At 43.4% G+C, this 18,161-nt stretch overlaps 1 protein-coding gene across 1 annotated transcript; it reads left to right on the forward strand.

The window, feature by feature from the left end:
• Positions 1 to 1,455: 1,455 nt before the first annotated feature.
• On the forward strand, positions 1,456 to 11,635 carry LOC311316145 (uncharacterized protein). Its single transcript, XM_084446931.1, has 17 exons — positions 1,456 to 1,632; positions 2,561 to 2,676; positions 3,448 to 3,576; positions 3,667 to 3,759; positions 3,918 to 4,040; positions 4,509 to 4,607; positions 4,754 to 4,876; positions 6,086 to 6,184; positions 6,331 to 6,453; positions 7,370 to 7,468; positions 7,615 to 7,737; positions 8,068 to 8,190; positions 8,276 to 8,374; positions 8,520 to 9,365; positions 9,816 to 10,037; positions 10,140 to 10,274; positions 10,932 to 11,635. Exons 1-17 carry the CDS (start codon positions 1,482 to 1,484, stop codon positions 11,229 to 11,231), a joined length of 3,003 nt encoding a protein of 1,000 aa, XP_084303057.1. The 5' UTR covers positions 1,456 to 1,481; the 3' UTR covers positions 11,232 to 11,635.
• Positions 11,636 to 18,161: the final 6,526 nt, after the last annotated feature.

Consider the following 18,161-nt stretch of genomic DNA (forward strand, 5'->3'; position numbering starts at 1 on the left):
AGATGGCATGCTACACCCCTCCACCGAGTTTCATGAAAATCGGTTTGGTAGTTTTTGCGTAATCATAATCCAAAAAATGAGGGGAAGTGAATGGACAAGAAACGGCTTGTGGACCCACCCTGTGATTCGAAGCCACTTTAAAATGTAATGGGCTCTAATGCCGCGTTCCAGGCAACTCGTAACCCGTGTTTTTCCAACCTTCTAAATGTGAAAATGCACTGGAATGGCAGTCGAACCCGTAACCTCCCACCCGTGAACTTGTACCAGAGCGATGTACTCCCAGTTGGCTTTCTGACGTCACACAGCCCTCTAAACAAGATGGCAGCCCACATTGGTACAGCGACAAAGAAAAAAGTAAATTTGTACGTAAATTTGTACATCAAAAAATTACAAATTATTATGCACTACAATCTGCTATGTGTATGTAATGATGCCCAAATATGTTGATGACAAGAGATAACTAGTGCTAGCTAGCGCTAGCTAGCTAACGTTAAGGTAATCCTGAACTTCACCATGCAAACGGCGAAAAGTCGATGATGTCAATAAATACAATTATGTAAGGGACGACTTCTTAGCATAGCGAAATTAGGCATACAATCTTTAGCTTGCCAGCTCTGACAGTGTCAAATCTCAAGCTTTTGCCATATTGGCTTGTTTACATTTAAAATCTTGCTTCGTTTTAGATTTCTTGCTGCAACCCCGGAAGTGCAGTAGTTTATTTTATTTATTTGCACGCTCTTGTTTTTTTTTAGTTTGGCATGATTTCAAAAGTGCAGTTTTATAAATTATTGTAAAAAGTTTGTTTTTTTTTATTGTAAAAAAAAAAGTGATAAACTCCATATTGGATGGTTTTGAATGTTGCTACTTGAATGTTAATGCTGTCTCAAACAAACAAACAAAAAAAACGTTCAGCCCAAAAGCGCCCATGTGTAGCCTACTGTAGGCTACGAGCTCTCACGGCACCATGGATGTATGCACGGCACACACATTGTATAAAAACTACGCATGCTCTGTACACATGCTGTATATAGGCTACACGACACACAATTTTGTGTTCTGTATATTCTGTCATTTGCACTGTCCAGTCCTTGCAACCCTGTCTGATGTTGTCTACTCATCGGTGTTGCGCACCAACTGACCAGAAAAAAAGTATGTGTAAAAACTACCTGGGAATAAAACTGATTCAGATCCTGATTTTTCTTTCTTACTGAAAAGTGAGACCAGTGGTTCTATTAATACATTCATGAGTGGTATTCACCAAATGCTAGCTCAGCAATACACGCACGCGCAGAACCGCTATGTAGCATCGTTGGATCCGCCTAGAGTTCAGCGGATACGGAAACTGCTCTAACTATTCCGTCGCAGTTTAGAATTTAGCTAATCTCAAAAACAAAAATAACTAAAAGCATTTGGAGCTATAAAAGAAGAGGTAGTGTAGCCCTGTGCCACTGGGACTTTACAGAAGACTGCCAAAAGACATAATGGCTGGACCTGGACTGTATGACCTGGTCATTGCTAAGGTGAGGAAACGAATAGAAGAATGTGGAAAAGTGACTCGGCCCGGATATGAGTACGAAGAAGCTCCCAAGAAGAGGAGACTGTTGCAGAGAAGCGCGGTTGACACACCGACAGGTAAACCTAGCTACCGTATCTAGCTAGCTAACCTTTCATTATGTGCTAACACGATATTATGCCAGTCGTAGCTATTGATAACTAACGTATGTCAGTAAAATATGTCTGTTGTAGCCATGGCTGTATTAATAGAACGTAGGTCGTAGCTAAGCTAGCTAACGTAGAGATACATAATGTCCTTGTGGTCAGCACGGAGCTTTCAAAACCAGGGCTGGCCTACAGTAATCTAGTATTTGTTGTGAAACTTGTAAACAATTTGTGAAAATAACGTTACCACCATTAACTTGTAGCTACTGATGGGTTTCACAACTTAGGCTAAGTGGTTTGCCATTGTTTATTATTGTTTGCCATGTGCGGATAAACAATAGGCCTAATAAACTGATCTTGAGTCTTTTTCTCTTTTTAAATTATTATTATTATTATATCAACACCTTACATGTTATACAAAACAATCAATACCAACATCTTAGGTATGCAAATTAAACGCATTAACAAAACAACGCTAGGGGGGGATACGAATCTATACAAAAATGTTAAGCACTGTACAAGCAGTTATAGTCTTAATAGCTTTTTGTTTCACAGAATGTCGAATTGAATCAATATACAGTGTAAATTCTCTGCTAAAGACAGTAAAACGTGGCTTTTTACCTGTAAATTTACATTTATGCATATGGAACTTAGCCATTATGATGATAAGATTAATCATGCACTCAGTGTTTCCTGTTTGTTATTTTCCAGGAGACCAAAATATCTCGAGTCTTGAGGGTGAACAGAGGCAAATGTTATGTATCATTAGTCGTGATTGAATATCCAACGTCAAATGGCCTAATAACAAGCTAACTTCACTGCAGTATTATGCCAGCCATGACTAACTGAAATATCTTACTGCATCCTGAACTACATTTCTTTCTGATCTGCTCTCATTCAGACCACTGTGCGCCATTAGAGTCGGAGGAAGCATTATTTGGTGATGCTGAAACGCAGAGGATTGATGAGCCAGCAGTACTTCCTGACCACGACTACTCGACAGCACTGCAACCAAAGGTGCGCTCTACAAAAGAGGTGGCAGTAGTGGTGAAATATAAAATTATTTTGTAGCATTATTTGACAGAGGATATTGGTCTATCAAATCAGACTTTATTTGTGTAGCGCATTTCATACACAGAGGAAACACAATGCTCTTTATGGATTGCAAAGAGGTTAAAGACAGATCCTACCCCTACATTTTCCAGAGGGAAGCAAAAAAAACAGTTCACCCAGGGGCTGGGACCATAGGTGAGCTGCAAACCCTGTTCCCTGACCTCTCTCAACGAGACGATCAAGCAAGGAAAATTTGTAAAATCTATTGGCTAGGAACATCTACAGAGCACTGAACATAGGATTGGATTCTAGAAGTGCTTCATACAGCCATTACTACTCAAGCAACACCATCAGATGCCTGCTGGCTGTTGCACCCTGTGGGCTGATTATGTTCATATCAGATGCCTATGGAGGAAAATGCAGTGATCGATTCATAACACAAGACTCAGGATTCCTTCATCTCCTGCTTCCAGCCATCCATAATGGCTGACCATGTAACACAGCTCTGATGGGGAAACAACCAATGAAAGGTCAAAGTTGACATACCAGCATTTACCCGCAAAGGTGGTCAGCTCACCAACGAGACAGTGACGAACACAAGGAGGATATGACAAAACGTCAATTATATAAAGTCTAAAATCAAGACTTAAGTTGTGAATCATCACTTAACTCTTGATTATCATTAGGTGGCAACTGCTGTTCTTGGTTCGCTCTAATATGTCTTTCTTCCATCAGAGTGCAGCTGTGGTCCTTTTAGCAAAGAGACCTACTGACCCTACATCAACCTCCTGTATCTCATCTGCTGCACGTCAACCAGAAACGACAGAAGCTACCACTGCTTTGTCACTCCCAGAGTCTGGCCAGGTTTGTCTTTTCACTGTATGTAACATCTGATGTAATGTCACTGTATGTTAAGTTTCTACATGTTATTCTGCTGGTCTATTTAATGTACAGATGAAGGAGGTCTCTGAAGACACATCTGCTGCTGCGTGTCCCTCCTCACCTGCTATAATGCGGCGCAATAGAGTTGTTAATAGAGAATGTAGAGTAAGTGACACAAATATATTAAATATATTTAATACATGTAAATGTAACATCTATTCAGAATAGCATTATTAATCCATCATTCGCCAGCTGGGTCAGTCGGTACCATCTGGGGGATGATTATGTTCCTGGTTTGGTCCAATATGTCTTTCTTCCATCAGAGTGCAGCTGTGGTCCTTTTAGCAAAGAGACCTACTGACCCTACATCAACCTCCTCACCTGCTGCACGTCAACCAGAAACGACAGAAGCTACCACTGCTTTGTCGCTCCCAGAGTCTGTCCAGGTTCGTCTTAACTGTATGAAACATCTGATGTAGTCTCGCGATACCAGACTTTCGAGATCTCCGCCTCTGAAAGTCTGGAGACATCTCCATCATAAAATCTTCTCTAGAACAGCGCCGAAAACTGACGTTACCAATTAGAACCACTCCCTACATCTCCATTAGTGTGAAGGACCTGCGTTACCGGAAATGATGTCCTCCAAACAAACTGGAGTAGAGAATAAAAACAAAACATTCACCGCCCCGTTAGGAAGGACCGCCCTAAAGACGCTGTATTGGTTCTGCAGTGAAGTTTTTTTTCAATCTCTCAAATTGTTTCCACACACTTTTAGCAAAGAACTCTGAATGAATGTCTTCAATCTCTAGTTGAGTGCAGCGTTTAGAGACTGACTCGTGAGTCTACATCTGATGTAATGTCACTGTATGTGTTACGTTTCTACATGTTATTCTGCTGGTCTATTTAATGTACAGATGAAGAAGGTCTCTGAAGACACATCTGCTGCTGCGCGTCCCTCCTCACCTGCTATAATGCGGCAGAATAAGGGAAGAGTTGTTAATAGACAATCCAGGGTAAGTGACACAGATTCAAATACATGTTAATGTAATATCTATCCAGAATAGCATTATTAGTCCATCATTCGCCAGCTGGGTCAGTCGGTACCATCTGGGGGTTGATTATGTTCCTGGTTTGGTCTAATATGTCTTTCTTCCATCAGAGTGCAGCTGTGGTCATTTTAGCAAAGAGACCGACTGACCCTACATCAACCTCCTCACCTGCTGCACGTCAACCAGAAACGACAGAAGCTACCACTGCTTTGTCGCTCCCAGAGTCTGTCCAGGTTCGTCTTTACTGTATGAAACATCTGATGTAGTCTCGCGATACCAGACTTTCGAGATCTCCGCCTCTGAAAGTCTGGCGACATCTCCATCAAAAATCTTCTCTAGAACAGCGCCGAAAACTGACGTTACCAATTAGAACCGCTCCCTACATCTCCAGTAGTGTGAAGGACCTGCGTTCCCGGAAATGATGTCCTCCTAACAAACTGGAGTAGAGAATAATAAAAACAAAACATTCACAGCCCCGTTAGGAAGAACCGCCCTAAAGACGCTGGATTGGTTCTGCAATGCAGTTTTTATGCCTCCGCCAGGCAACAGCCAGGCCAGAGGCATTATGGTTTCGGGTTGTCCGTCCGTCCGTCCGTCCGTCCGATGTTTGTTAAAGCAATATCTCGGGCACGCATTGACGGAATTTCTTCCCCTTTGGTAGAAATGTTCATTGGTACTCAATGATGAACTGCTTAAATTGTGGGGGTCGAAGTTCAAGGTCACTGTGACCTCACAAAATATGTTTTTGGCCTGTTGAACAGAATATCTCAAGAAAGGCTTAATGGAATTTGTTCATATTTTGGTAAAATGTCCAGTTGGACTCAAGGATTAACTGATTACATTGTGGGGGTCAAAGGTCAAGGGTCACTGACCTCACAAAAGGTGTTTTTGGCCTGCTGAACACGATAGCTCAAGAACGGCTTGACAGAATTTGTATATATTTGGCCAAAATGTCCAGTTGGATTTAATTAGATTAATTGGATTAGATTTTGGTATTCAAATGTCAAAGGTCAAGGGCACCATGACATCACAAAAGGCACTTTTGAACGCTAATGCTAGCTATCTAACGATAATGCTAGCTAGCTAATGCTAATGCTAATTCTAACATTAATGCTAGCTTTAGCTAGCTAGTGTTAGCGTTAGCATTATAGTGAGCATTAGCTAGCTAGCTTTATCGTTAGGTTAGCAGTTAGTTAGGGTTAGGGTTAGTTAGGTTAAATGCAACTTGCATTTTTGGGCGGAGGCATTTAGCCGCGACGCGGTTTTTCTAGTTTTCAATCTCATTGTTTCCACACACTTTTAGCAAAGAACTCCGAATGAATGTCTTCAGTCTCTAGTTGAGTGCAGCATTTAGAGACTGTCTCGTGAGTCTACATCTGATGTAATGTCACTGTATGTGTTAAGTTTCTACATGTTATTCTGCTGGTCTATTTAATGTGCAGATGAAGAAGGTCTCTGAAGACACATCTGCTGCTGCGCGTCCCTCCTCACCTGCTATAATGCAGCTCAATAAGGGAAGAGTTGTTAGTAGAGAATCCAAGGTAAGTGACACAGATTAAAATACATGTTAATGTAATATCTATCCAGAATAGCATTATTAGTCCATAATTCGCCTGCTGGGTCAGTCGGTACCATCTGGGGGTTGATTATGTTCCTGGTTTGGTCTAATATGTCTTTCTTCCATCAGAGTGCAGCTGTGGTCATTTTAGCAAAGAGACCTACTGACCCTACATCAACCTCCTCACCTGCTGCACGTCAACCAGAAACGACAGAAGCTACCACTGCTTTGTCACTCCCAGAGTCTATCCAGGTTCGTCTTTACTGTATGAAACATCTGATGTAGTCTCGCAATACCAGACATTCGCCTCTGAAAGTCTGGAGACTTCTCCATCAAAAATCTTCTCTAGAACATCGCCGAAAATGTACGTTACCAATTAGAACCACTCCATCTCCAGTAGTGTGATGGACCTGCATTACCGGAAATTATGTCCTCCAAACAAACTGGAGTAGAGAATAAAAACAAAGCATTCACCACCCCATTAGGAACGACCGCCCTGAAGAAGCTGGATTGGTTCTGCAAAGCAGTTTTTATGCCTCCGCCAGGCAACAGCCTGGTCAGAGGCATTATGGTTTCGGGTTGTCCGTACCGTCCGTCCGATGTTTGTTAAAGCAATATCTCGGGCACGCATTGACGGAATTTTTTCCCCTTTGGTAGAAATGTTCGTTGGCACTCAATGATGAACTGCTTAGATCGTGGGGGTCAAAGTTCAAGGTCACTGTGACCTCACAAAATATGTTTTAGATCGATGAACACTATCTCAAGAAAGGCTTGATATAATTTGTACATATTTGGCCAAAATGTCCAGTTGGACTTAATTAGATTAATTGGATTAGATTTTGGTTGTCAAAGGTCAAGGTCACCATGACATCACAAAAGGCACCTTTGAACGCTAATGCTAGCTAGCTAACGATAATGCTAGCTAGCTAACGATAATTCTAACACTAATGCTAGCTTTAGCTGAGGAGGCATTTAGCCGCTATGCGTTTTTTCTAGTTTTTCAATCTCATTGTTTCCACACACTTTTAGCAAAGAGCTCCGAATGAATGTCTTCAGTCTCTAGTTGAGTGCAGCATTTAGAGACTGACTCGTGAGTCTACATCGGATGTCATGTCACTGTATGTGTTACGTTTCTACATGTCATTCTGCTGGTCTATTTAATGTGCAGATGAAGAAGGTCTCTGAAGACACATCTGCTGCTGCGCGTCCCTCCCCACCTGCTATAATGCAGCTGAATAAGGGAAGAGTTGTTAATAGAGAATCCAAGGTAAGTGACACAGATTCAAATACATGTTAATGTAATATCTATCCAGAATAGCATTATTAGTCCATCATTCGCCAGCTGGGTCAGTCGGTACCATCTGGGGGTTGATTATGTTCCTGGTTTGGTCTAATATGTCTTTCTTCCATCAGAGTGCAGCTGTGGTCATTTTAGCAAAGAGACCGACTGACCCTACATCAACCTCCTCACCTGCTGCACGTCAACCAGAAACGACAGAAGCTACCACTGCTTTGTCACTCCCAGAGTCTGTCCAGGTTCGTCTTTACTGTATGAAACATCTGATGTAGTCTCGCGATACCAGACTTTCGAGATCTCCGCCTCTGAAAGTCTGGCGACATCTCCATCAAAAATCTTCTCTAAAGAACAGCGCCGAAAACTGATGTTACCAATTAGAACCACTCCCTACATCTCCAGTAGTGTGAAGGACCTGCGTTACCGGAAATTATGTCCTCCAAACAAACTGGAGTAGAGAATAAAAACAAAACATTCACCGCCCTGTGAGGAAGGACCGCCCTAAAGACGCTGGATTGGTTCTGCAATGCAGTTTAATATGTCTTTAATCTAATATGTCTTTCTTTCATCAGAGTGCAGTTGTGGTCCTTTTAGCAAAGAGACCGACTGACCCTACATCAACCTCCTCACCTGCTGCACGTCAACCAGAAACGACAGAAGCTACCACTGCTTTGTCACTCCCAGAGTCTGTCCAGGTTTGTCTTTTTACTGTATGTAACATCTGATGTCACTCTGTGTTACGTTTCTACATGTTACTCTGCTGGTCTATTTAATGAACAGATGAAGAAGGTCTCTGAAGACACATCTGCTGCTGCGTGTCCCTCCTCACCTGCTATAATGCAGCTGAATAAGGGAAGAGTTGTTAATAGAGAATCCAAGGTAAGTGACACAGATTCAAATATATTCAATACATGTAAATGTAATATGTAAATTACTGGATACTTACTGTATGTAACATCTGATGTAATGTCACTGTATGTGTTAAGCTTCTACATGCTATTCTGCTGGTCTATTTAATTTACAGATGAAGGTCTCTGAAGACACCTCTCCGTCCTCCTCACCTGCTATAATGCAACGGAGAAATAAGAGGCCAGTTCAGAAGCTAGTCCTGGGACTGGGACATTACAGAAGACTGCCAAGAGACATCATGGCTGTACCTGGGCTTTATGACCTGGTGATTGCAGAGGTGATGAAACAAATAAAGGACGAATGTGCGAAAGTGACGCGTCTCTCATTCGACTCTGTCTTGCGTCAAACGTCCCTCCAGTCGCTGAAGAAGTTCTGCTGGGACGACCTGGTGGAGGAGTGGAGGATCAGCGCACCCACGTTTCTCAAGTTCCTGCAGTGCGCTTCGTCGGTACGCTTGGACGGGCCCTCGCCTAGCGACACCTCACAAGGGAAGTGTAAGAAACGTATCGCCGCTATGGCCGGAGCCATGATCCTTCACGCACGTTCACGACGCATGCGCGCGCCCATGGTGCGCAACTCGCTACTCCTACGACATAAAGGGGCCTCGAAACGTTGCCTTCAGCAGTTTCGGAGCCAAGGGATTTGTGTGTCGCAGAAACAGACACGGTTGAAAGTTAAAGAAATGGGTGAAAGCTACGATAAAGAACTCCCCCAATGGCAAAAAGACACCTTGGAAGCACTAATTCCAGAACAGGACGCGGATGCCATTGATGACCAGCCACACGGGCATGAAGGCACTGCCAGCAGGAAGAGGAAGGCAGAATCTCTCCAGAGCTTTGGTAGTGACCATGCAAATTCAGAAGATGGAGGAGAGGAGGACAGACCCATGAGTGCCTCTGCAGGACAGTCTGACAGTCCCACACCAGTGCCTGAGCTCATCCCATCAACTGCTGATGTACAGGTATGGCCTAGATTTGAGATTGTTTTAGATTAAATATGAATGATTGAAATAAATTAATGTAAATGTGAATTAATCCGACGAAATCACCCCTCGGCTAAATCACAAACATCTGGTGGAGCCCTCCAGTGCATGGGAGGCCTATTCATCATTGTTGAGCCACCTTATGCAAGGTCACTGCAGTTTAGATCAAATCATATCAAGGCTTGGAGCAAATTATAAATTGAAATGGCAATCTGTTAACGTGGCCCGGCACTACATAGTTCACTGTTCAAGACTTGACATTGAGATTTTTGAGGCATCTTCAGCTTACTGCTTTTAATGGAATGTAAGGTGTTTTCAAAAGCCACATTTCGGTAGTTTGAGAGTTTTTATTGTTCTGTTCCGAACACCCAATAAGGGAATGAGAATATAGAGATTCTCATTTGATTGTACATCCCTTTTCCTCACCAGTCTCCCATAGTGCAACTGAACGTCGGTGGTCATGTGTTCAGCACAACACTGAGCACCCTACGCAAACAGCGCGGCTCCAGACTGTCAGACATGTTCAGCGGTCAGCCCAGGCTACCCACCGACTCTGAAGGACGACACTTCATTGACAGAGACGGAACACACTTTGGAGCCATCCTGGAGTTCCTCCGCACCGACCGCCTGCCTGCAGCGGACATCTTAGAGGTAGATACGTACACAGCACCATTACTAACTGCTACACCTACCACTCATTCTAGCTATAACCTAGACTCACTTTCTGTCTCTATTCTGTGTGTGTGGCTACAGGTCCACAAGGAGGCAGTCCACTATGGCATCAAGCCTTTAGTCAGACGGCTGGAGGAGACACCACAGTTCTTTGGGGAGAGGGTGGGAAGGAAGCAGTTCGTCTCCAGAGTGCCAAACTATAAAAAGAACATTGAGGTAAGATGGTGGCCACTCCTCTCTGTTTTCTGGCACGCAGACAGTAGACCGACACAACCGCCTCCGTCTACAAGGCAGTTATCTTATTATATCCTACACCAGATCCCCAAACTTGGTCCTGTGTCCTACAGGGTTTTAGGATATTGTTAATTATCAATGTTATAACTATTAAGAATATGAAAGAAAATGCCTTGGTTCTTCGTCATCAACAGAGCTTGAGTATTATTTAAGGTCTTATAGAATATAAAGTGGTTTCACACAGGAGGTCAAAGTGACCACTGTCAGATTCCAGAAAAACCATCAAGACCTAGGCGTGAGTCCCAGCTTTATAGAGCTGTCAAATGAGCTGTTTTACATTTAAAAGACAGACAGACCTTTCAACAGTATCAGATGACAAGAGGGAAACAGTCCCATCTGTGGTAGAGGGGGGTGAAAAACCCAGTCAACATGACACCATTAGTCCACACAAGGGAAACCAGGTGTCTTTAGACAGAGAAAAGACACAGGATGATAGCCAGGTCATGTCTGACCAGAGAATAGAGATATGATAGCTAGGGCATGTCTTGATACATTTGAATTGAATTTGAAATTGAAAACTTGATTCAATTTGTGACATTTTGGATGAGAAATGTATTTCCTGCCCTGTTGCTGCGTCAGGTGCTGATTAGAGCTGCCAGAGCGGGGGCAACTGGCGTGCGCCATTCCACAATCACCATCTGCGTGCTGCGGACGGAGGGCGACGCCGGTCTCCACGGCCACACCGTCAGCTGCCCGGAGTCTGCGGTGACCTTCGGCCCCTGGGAGGCCGGTCCCACCACAGCAGACCTGCTGGACTGTATCAAGATGGACGTGGAGGCCCAAGGCTACAGAGTCTGTATCGAGCCTCACAGCACAGACAAGGACTCCCTCTCCAGGAACTTCAACTGCTTCTACAAGCTTCTATTCACCTGGTGGTGACATGCAACTGAATAGGCCAGGTGGCAGGCGGCTTGCAACTCTTTGGTGGTGGAGGAGATACAGCATCTCCTCCACAGTATTAACTTCCCTCACTGTACAGATTATGTTAAATTGCAAAGAAATTGTATGTCAATTGACGAAAAAAGAGAACCCAAGTACTACTGTATGTAAGGACTATTTTGTGAGTCAGAAATGTTGAGGCCCAGACTAGTCTTCAGCTCGTGTTTGCAGGTTCAAAGCGGAACCGAAGATGTGATGTGGTCTCAAATGCATTTTGAGATGGAGTCAAGTACCGGGCACAAGGTAGCGGCCACAAGATGTCAAGGACTCTTTAGATACAACCATAGTTTGGAACAGGAAACGCTGTTTTTGTCAACAGTCTCTGGCCCCAACCCCTAAAGAGCAATCGCTACAAAATTAATTTTGACATTTCCATGCAACCATTTAATGTTCAATTCTACAATCTCCAAGGCTAATGAATAAAAAGTGCTTTATAATTTATATTTTATTTATTTCAGCCCACATGGGCTTACAAGACATCCAGACAAACGATACATCTATTTAGTGATGTGCTGTGTTAAGGACTAAAGTCCATTAAAGGTGCAATATTAAATTGACCTGTTTTAATCATTAACATTACTTTAAAACAGATGCAGAGTAAAACTAAGCATTAACACAATCACATGGGTAGAGGCTATACAGTGAACACAAGGAGAGGTAAGTTTCTTACATAAAGATAGTTTATTTCCCAAACTTTCAATATAACGAGCAATATACACCCTCTCTGATGAACAATTCAGGTTTTTCCTCATCCAACCAAACTAGTTCAGGGTGTTTACAAAACAAGGCATTCCTCAGATCATATGGGTGGGTTTTCCATTTCATTGGTGTAGCACTACATACGGTTACTTTTTTTCTCTGTAGCCATTCTGAATATCTAACCACTTCCTGTCGGAATGGAGTCCTGGAGTTTGTTCAGCCCCAACGAAATGTAGCAAAACATTTATTGAAACTGATTGGGTTAAAGCACAAACCGTAGCCAAATGTTATGGTACATACGTACGTACTACAGCTGCCTCTAGAAAGTACATACTTTGCAGACAGTACGCATACAATTGAGACATACCAATTTGTCATATAATTATAACATTGCGCCACAGGATTGTGGGTCAGAATAGACCGAAAAGTGCTGGCTTGCAAAATGCAAAATACGACCAGATTACAATACGTTTTACATAATGATCTGAAGAGGATGCCATGAAACGATTAGATGTGTTAATCCTGCCCGACATGGCCGTCAGGAGACCTGTCCCTTCTCTCTTCCTCTGCACCTGTATTATTCTACACCGGGACTTCGGTAGATAAAACATGATCGTCGAGGGCCGTGAATGTAATCGAATGCCGTTGAAAAAGCGTTTCCTGTATGTTGTCCAATGAGGCCGTCTCCTCCCACCCGGCACCCAGAATCCCTCTGATGGTCGAGTCTTCTACCTCCAGGTTCTCAATATCTGAACCAGTGGTCGCTACAGTTATCTGCCCGCTCACTACCCTGGTCAGACTAGAAAAGTGATAATTCCTAGAGCATTTCTCACAGGCCACTGCGTTGATGAAAGACCTCTCCATCTTCAAAAGGTGCTTGGCCGGACACGTGTATTTCTCTGACAGTGTACAGCCGACGATTCTCCCCGTCAATGTCTCTGGTCGTGTCGCGTCATGTGGTGTGGCAGATCTCCCACGGCTGGAGACTCTGCAGACAGAACTGTCTTTGGTTGTGTTCAGGTGAACGTTATCACGATAGTAGCCGACAGAGACGTGCGTTACTCTGAACCACCCCCCTACCTCCACCGGATCCCACTTGGGGTTCCGATCCCACACTGTCATGGTGGCGTCAGTGGTCAGGTCAGCAACGGAGTACTCTGCCATCGGAAGGTATGTGTCATCTCTGGTCAAGCAGTGGCCATGTTTCAACATCTGAACCACCTCCACGGTCACGTTCACCTTCAAGGACAGAAAGACAAAAACGCCTGTTCAAGGAGAGCAGCAGTTCCAGAGTTGTGCAGCAGGGGGACCTACTGAGGCAAGCACTCACCCTACGGGCCAATTAGAGGCTTAAGTTTTATCATGTTATTGAACATCAATGACATTTTTAGTTGAATTTCAACATTCACACAAACATTGTTTATCACATTTGAAGCTAGTTTTCAAATATGGAGTTTAAATTACCCTTTTGCCTTCAAAGTTTTCCTTGTTCTCTAGGTCAGCAAGGGCTGCATCTCTGGTCCTCAGGTTGTGATCTGTCATGACGCTGAAGGAAAGTGAGCCTGGAGGCAGGAAGGTGAACTTGGAGAAGTTCGTAAACAACATCTTGCCGTTGTTGTTTTTGAAGGGCTCCACTTTCTCAAGCTTGACTGGGGTCCTGTGAAAACAGAAAAATTAAAATAGAGGAACCACATTGAGGAACCACATTGGACATAAGAGTTTGAAGGCAGGCATGAAATTTACTTTTTTGTCGATCAGCCAGCGTGGTGGAACAAAGATTCTCCAGAAATCAATCTCATGTGCTGCATAAAGAAACAGTAGCCGCCGCACTGCGTCCTCACTCATGTCTGCTCAACTGAATCCGTTTCATTTATAACGTTTCGACCAACAACCTTCTTCAGGTATATGTGCTGAAGACATGATTTAACATTCACAAAAAGTACACAGCTTACTGCTTCCTCTCCGCTTCGGCAAAGCGTTCTTGGAGTTTCGGCAGGAAAAACATCACCCTACAGCTCTCCTTTTCCTGCTGTAGGACAGCTTCAAAGTACTTCTTCCTTGGCCCGCGTTTCACCGCGGAAACATCATGGATGTACCCAGTTAATCCCTCTAGACGTAGGTTTGAACCTGTTGGACAGAGAAAATGTCACTATGTCAATATTTGGCACTGACAGATAAGTAAAGGAAAGATGCTTGGAGGATGTCAGAAGGTGTCGTACTTGAGCTGATTCCTGAGGATGGCTCCAGAGCTGGGGATGGGGCAGGGGTAGAGGAGGATGGGGCAGGGGTAGAGGATAGGGCAGGGGTAGAGGAGGATGGGGAACAGGGTGCATTGAGGCTGTCCCAGTCCAACTCGCTCAGCCGGGGGAACTGTTCTCTGATGTCTTGGTTGTCCCGCAGCAGGGCCAGGAACTGACCACAATGGTTCTCTCCCTTATATCTCACCGTGTCTATCAGTTTGGTGATAATGGTCTCTCGAGACAGTTTGTCATTGTTCTACAGAAAGGACAGAAGAAAGGTGATGTCATAACGATGTCATAAAGATTCAGCTGTCTATAAAAATAAAAAGATTAAATTCTCACACGTGAGTGCTTCCTGCCTATGCAGTTCAGTCCAGAATCACGCATATACATTATATGCCTTATCTACTAAGATCCCAAATAAAGAGTGCAAAATTGCATTGGCAGTCCTTCAGATTGCACGTTTAGTTGGAACGCATTTTGCAGGTGATCTATCAAGGATAATTGCGTGAATGACAACAGGTGCAAAAGTGTGAAGACAGCCCTATTTAAATGAGCGGTTTTGTGTGTTTTCACCCACAATTGCACCATGGCAGAGGAGCGAAAACGCAAAAGCAGTAGGCTTAACTATTATTTAGTTTTGCAACAACACGCAAGGTGCACTCAATGATGTTCCTCGTGCGGATATGGGCCGCATTGTATCTGCGCTCCCCGGGAGTATTTGGGTACAGAACTGGAGTCAAGAGGAAGGGCTGTAGGGGATACACACTATCACCTAAAAAGGAACATGAGATATGAACTGAGATGATGCTGATGATGAACGAGGTTCGGTTAACGATTAAACGTTAACCGAACCTAAAAGGAAACACTAATCAGCAGAACATGGGCCTATGATGAGACTGGATTTCCTCCTCCCTCGGCTCACACACACCCATTCATTTATCCCTCCCACACCTGGGGAAAAAGCATTGCATATAGGCCTATTTGACTGCCTATAAAAGTTGAACAGGCCTACCGTTGCCTATGTGAAGCCTGACTGATGAACAAAAAGTTTTGCAAAACAAAATAATAGTTAAGCCTACAGCAGCACAAACATAAAAATAATAAAATGATTCCCTCTAGCATGAGACCTTGGCTCAGTGGTAACGTTATGTGTTAACGAACCACACGACACAGGAAATAACCCAGATCTCCTGTGTGGGAAAATAATTACCCTAAAATGAATAAATACAAAACTAGCACATAGTAGACTTTGTAACCTTATAGATCCCTTATAGAATATTTGATAAGTCACTGAGCGTGTGCTACAATTATGTATTTGCATTTTCTCCTCTCCTCCCATATTTTGCCCACTAGGGTAGGCACCCCCCTTATTACATTCATTTCGGCCAAAAGTACTAATTGGATAGAGCGTGCAAATTTGCGCACTTGAAGGACACAATCCTCCATGCACACCATTCATAGATCACCTGGCACATTTATTTGCGGGTATTAAGGCCTTTGCACACGTTTACGCAAAACTTTAGTAGATAAAGATAGATAAGGCCCCATGTGTGTCTGTGCGAGTTTGTTCGACCATAGTTGGCTATAAGCATACCAGTTTGTTGTAGTCTCGATCTTTCACTATTTCCTTTTGCTGCACATGATTAAGGATGAATTCAACCTCACAGGACAGCACTTCAACTAGAACCGTCTTGTTGTTCAGCAGAAATCTTTTGTGCCAATTACTCTTCCTCTTTGGAGAGTGATGTGCAGAAGCCTTGGTTGGTTTTCTGGTTCCTTCAGCCTGTATCCAAATGGCATTTGGTTGTTTTGCGTCATTCAGACCCCGTTTTCCATTGGCCTGAGGTGTGTTGTGGTTCATGGCGATGAAAGATGCTTGGATAAACCGTGACACCTGACAGGTTCAATGAAAGACAGGTTAGATGTCTGTTGTGTGTCAGCTGAAAAAAACATACATAACAGCACAATTGTTTCTAGGTAGGTAGAATATGATTTGAACTGAACGTCATTTCAGTCTCAAATTCATGAACAGGGCCACAAAGTCCCCCCTTTCAAGTGGATGGAGGAGAACATCTCATACATAGTGACCTTATCCTGAACACCATGCAAACACTAAGCCTACATATTCCACCTGGCCATAATTACTTTTACAAGCAAACCAGCACTGACATTAACACCTGTATCAGGGCTCAGTCAATATTTAATATATGAGCCCTGTAAGGATCTGCACATTAGCTTAGATTAGTGCACTATAGTCGCATACGTCCAAACAAAGGCATAACTCACCAAAGTATCAGTGTCCAAGGCTTGCTATGGGGTCACGTCGATTAGCACCAGGGTCTCCTGTATCATAACACACAACAATAAACATACTAATGTAAGCTCTCAAAGCTCTGCTTTTCTCAGTATGCGCGTATGTCACATTTGCTTATTATATGAATGCATATAACGGCCTGCTACACCTCTAATGACCTGTTGTACCCCCCCCCCCCCCCCGCACGCACGCACGCACGCACGCACGCACAAACACACACACGGCCTGCCGCCTTACACCTGGACTGTACATAATATGCAATATAGCTGAGGTCTGATACAGGTCTGTACTGACATATATAATTCATGCAACGTTATTCGAGCCACCCCCAGTAGCTCAGCTATCTCCTGCAGCATCTGTCCACTTCAGTAGCTAGCTTTACTAGCTAGCTAACTAACTAACTAAAGTCTAACGTAGCCATGCATGCCAGACAGTCAGGAGTTGCCAGCTAACGTTAGCTAGCTGATACAGGTTACTACTAGCTAAGTAGCTAATGTTAGGTGATACAGGTTAACTAGCACTAACTAGGCTGGCTGACGTCTTCAGAACGGGTAAGTGTAATATTTTGTAATCGCAAGTTATGCTGTCTTGAACAGTAAACGAGTCTCGCCCAACTAATCTGTTAACGTTAAAATACAGTTTCAGATAGCAGCAATGATTGATTGTGAAGTGCTGTGTGAAGCTAGATAAACAGAGAAGCGTGCTGCAATTAGCTTACAACATTAGCGTGCTGCAATAGCTAGCGTTAGCAAGCCTTGCGCACCAACTAACTTACTCAATTTAATGCATGTATGGATATTCACACGAAACCTATCGCAACATAATTGTTTACGTTATCTATTTTACAATGTTCCGGCTACAAACTTTAGTAGCGGGCTAGTTAGCTATATCGATGCATTTCGTAACAGACTAACGTTAGTTAATTATCAAGATAGCTATTATGCAGCATCTGTCTAGAGAGGTTAACATGGCTGACCTAAGCTAGCGACCCTTTCATTCTGTTCACTAAAGTGTAAATCATGGACCAATAGTTAGTCAGATGTACATCGCGTTAGATATATATAACGTTACGTTTATGCACTACACTACCCTAGTAACTATATTCTGGCCGTTGCAGTCATAAACATGAAAACTGCTTTACCGTAGTGGCAAATAGTGAATTGCCAATGTTTTGATTGTGCTGCCGTCGTCTCTTTGCTCATGGGTTTCTTTTGGATTCGTTTTGTTCGCGCCTTCGCGGGTCTGTGGGCGGGTCTGACTCGGTGGGCGGGTCTGACTCGGTGGGCGGGTCTGACTCGGTGGGCGGAGTCCAAAGTTGTAGTTTAAACATTTCTCGACAGATGGCGCTGCTGCTGTAATTATAAATGTGCAGTATTACAAATGATGATGCAGTCATTGATAAGCACACAAGCCCATATACAAATCTTTGGTTTGACAAAATAGCCAATGTCTTCTGGAGAGGCCATAAAGGAACCAAACTCATGGCTGGATATGGGACTTTTTTTGTGGTAGACAGATTTTGTGTCTTTTTGAGGCCAATTTCCCTTATATTGCCATCGATCCAAATCCAATTCCAAATGTATTTATAGAGCATATTTAAAATGACAACAATCG

Source organism: Borostomias antarcticus (assembly GCF_949987555.1).
Source record: "Borostomias antarcticus genome assembly, chromosome: 12".
Taxonomy (NCBI): Eukaryota; Metazoa; Chordata; class Actinopteri; order Stomiiformes; family Stomiidae; genus Borostomias; species Borostomias antarcticus.

Bases quoted from the DNA above. Each gene is read 5' to 3' on its own strand.
- LOC311316145 (XM_084446931.1), top strand. From the start codon at position 1,482: ATGGCTGGACCTGGACTGTATGACCTGGTCATTGCTAAGGTGAGGAAA. The intron at 3,577-3,666 runs GTTTGTCTTTTC...TTTAATGTACAG, and splicing joins CACTCCCAGAGTCTGGCCAG to ATGAAGGAGGTCTCTGAAGA. The intron at 8,375-8,519 runs GTAAGTGACACA...TTTAATTTACAG, and splicing joins TTGTTAATAGAGAATCCAAG to ATGAAGGTCTCTGAAGACAC.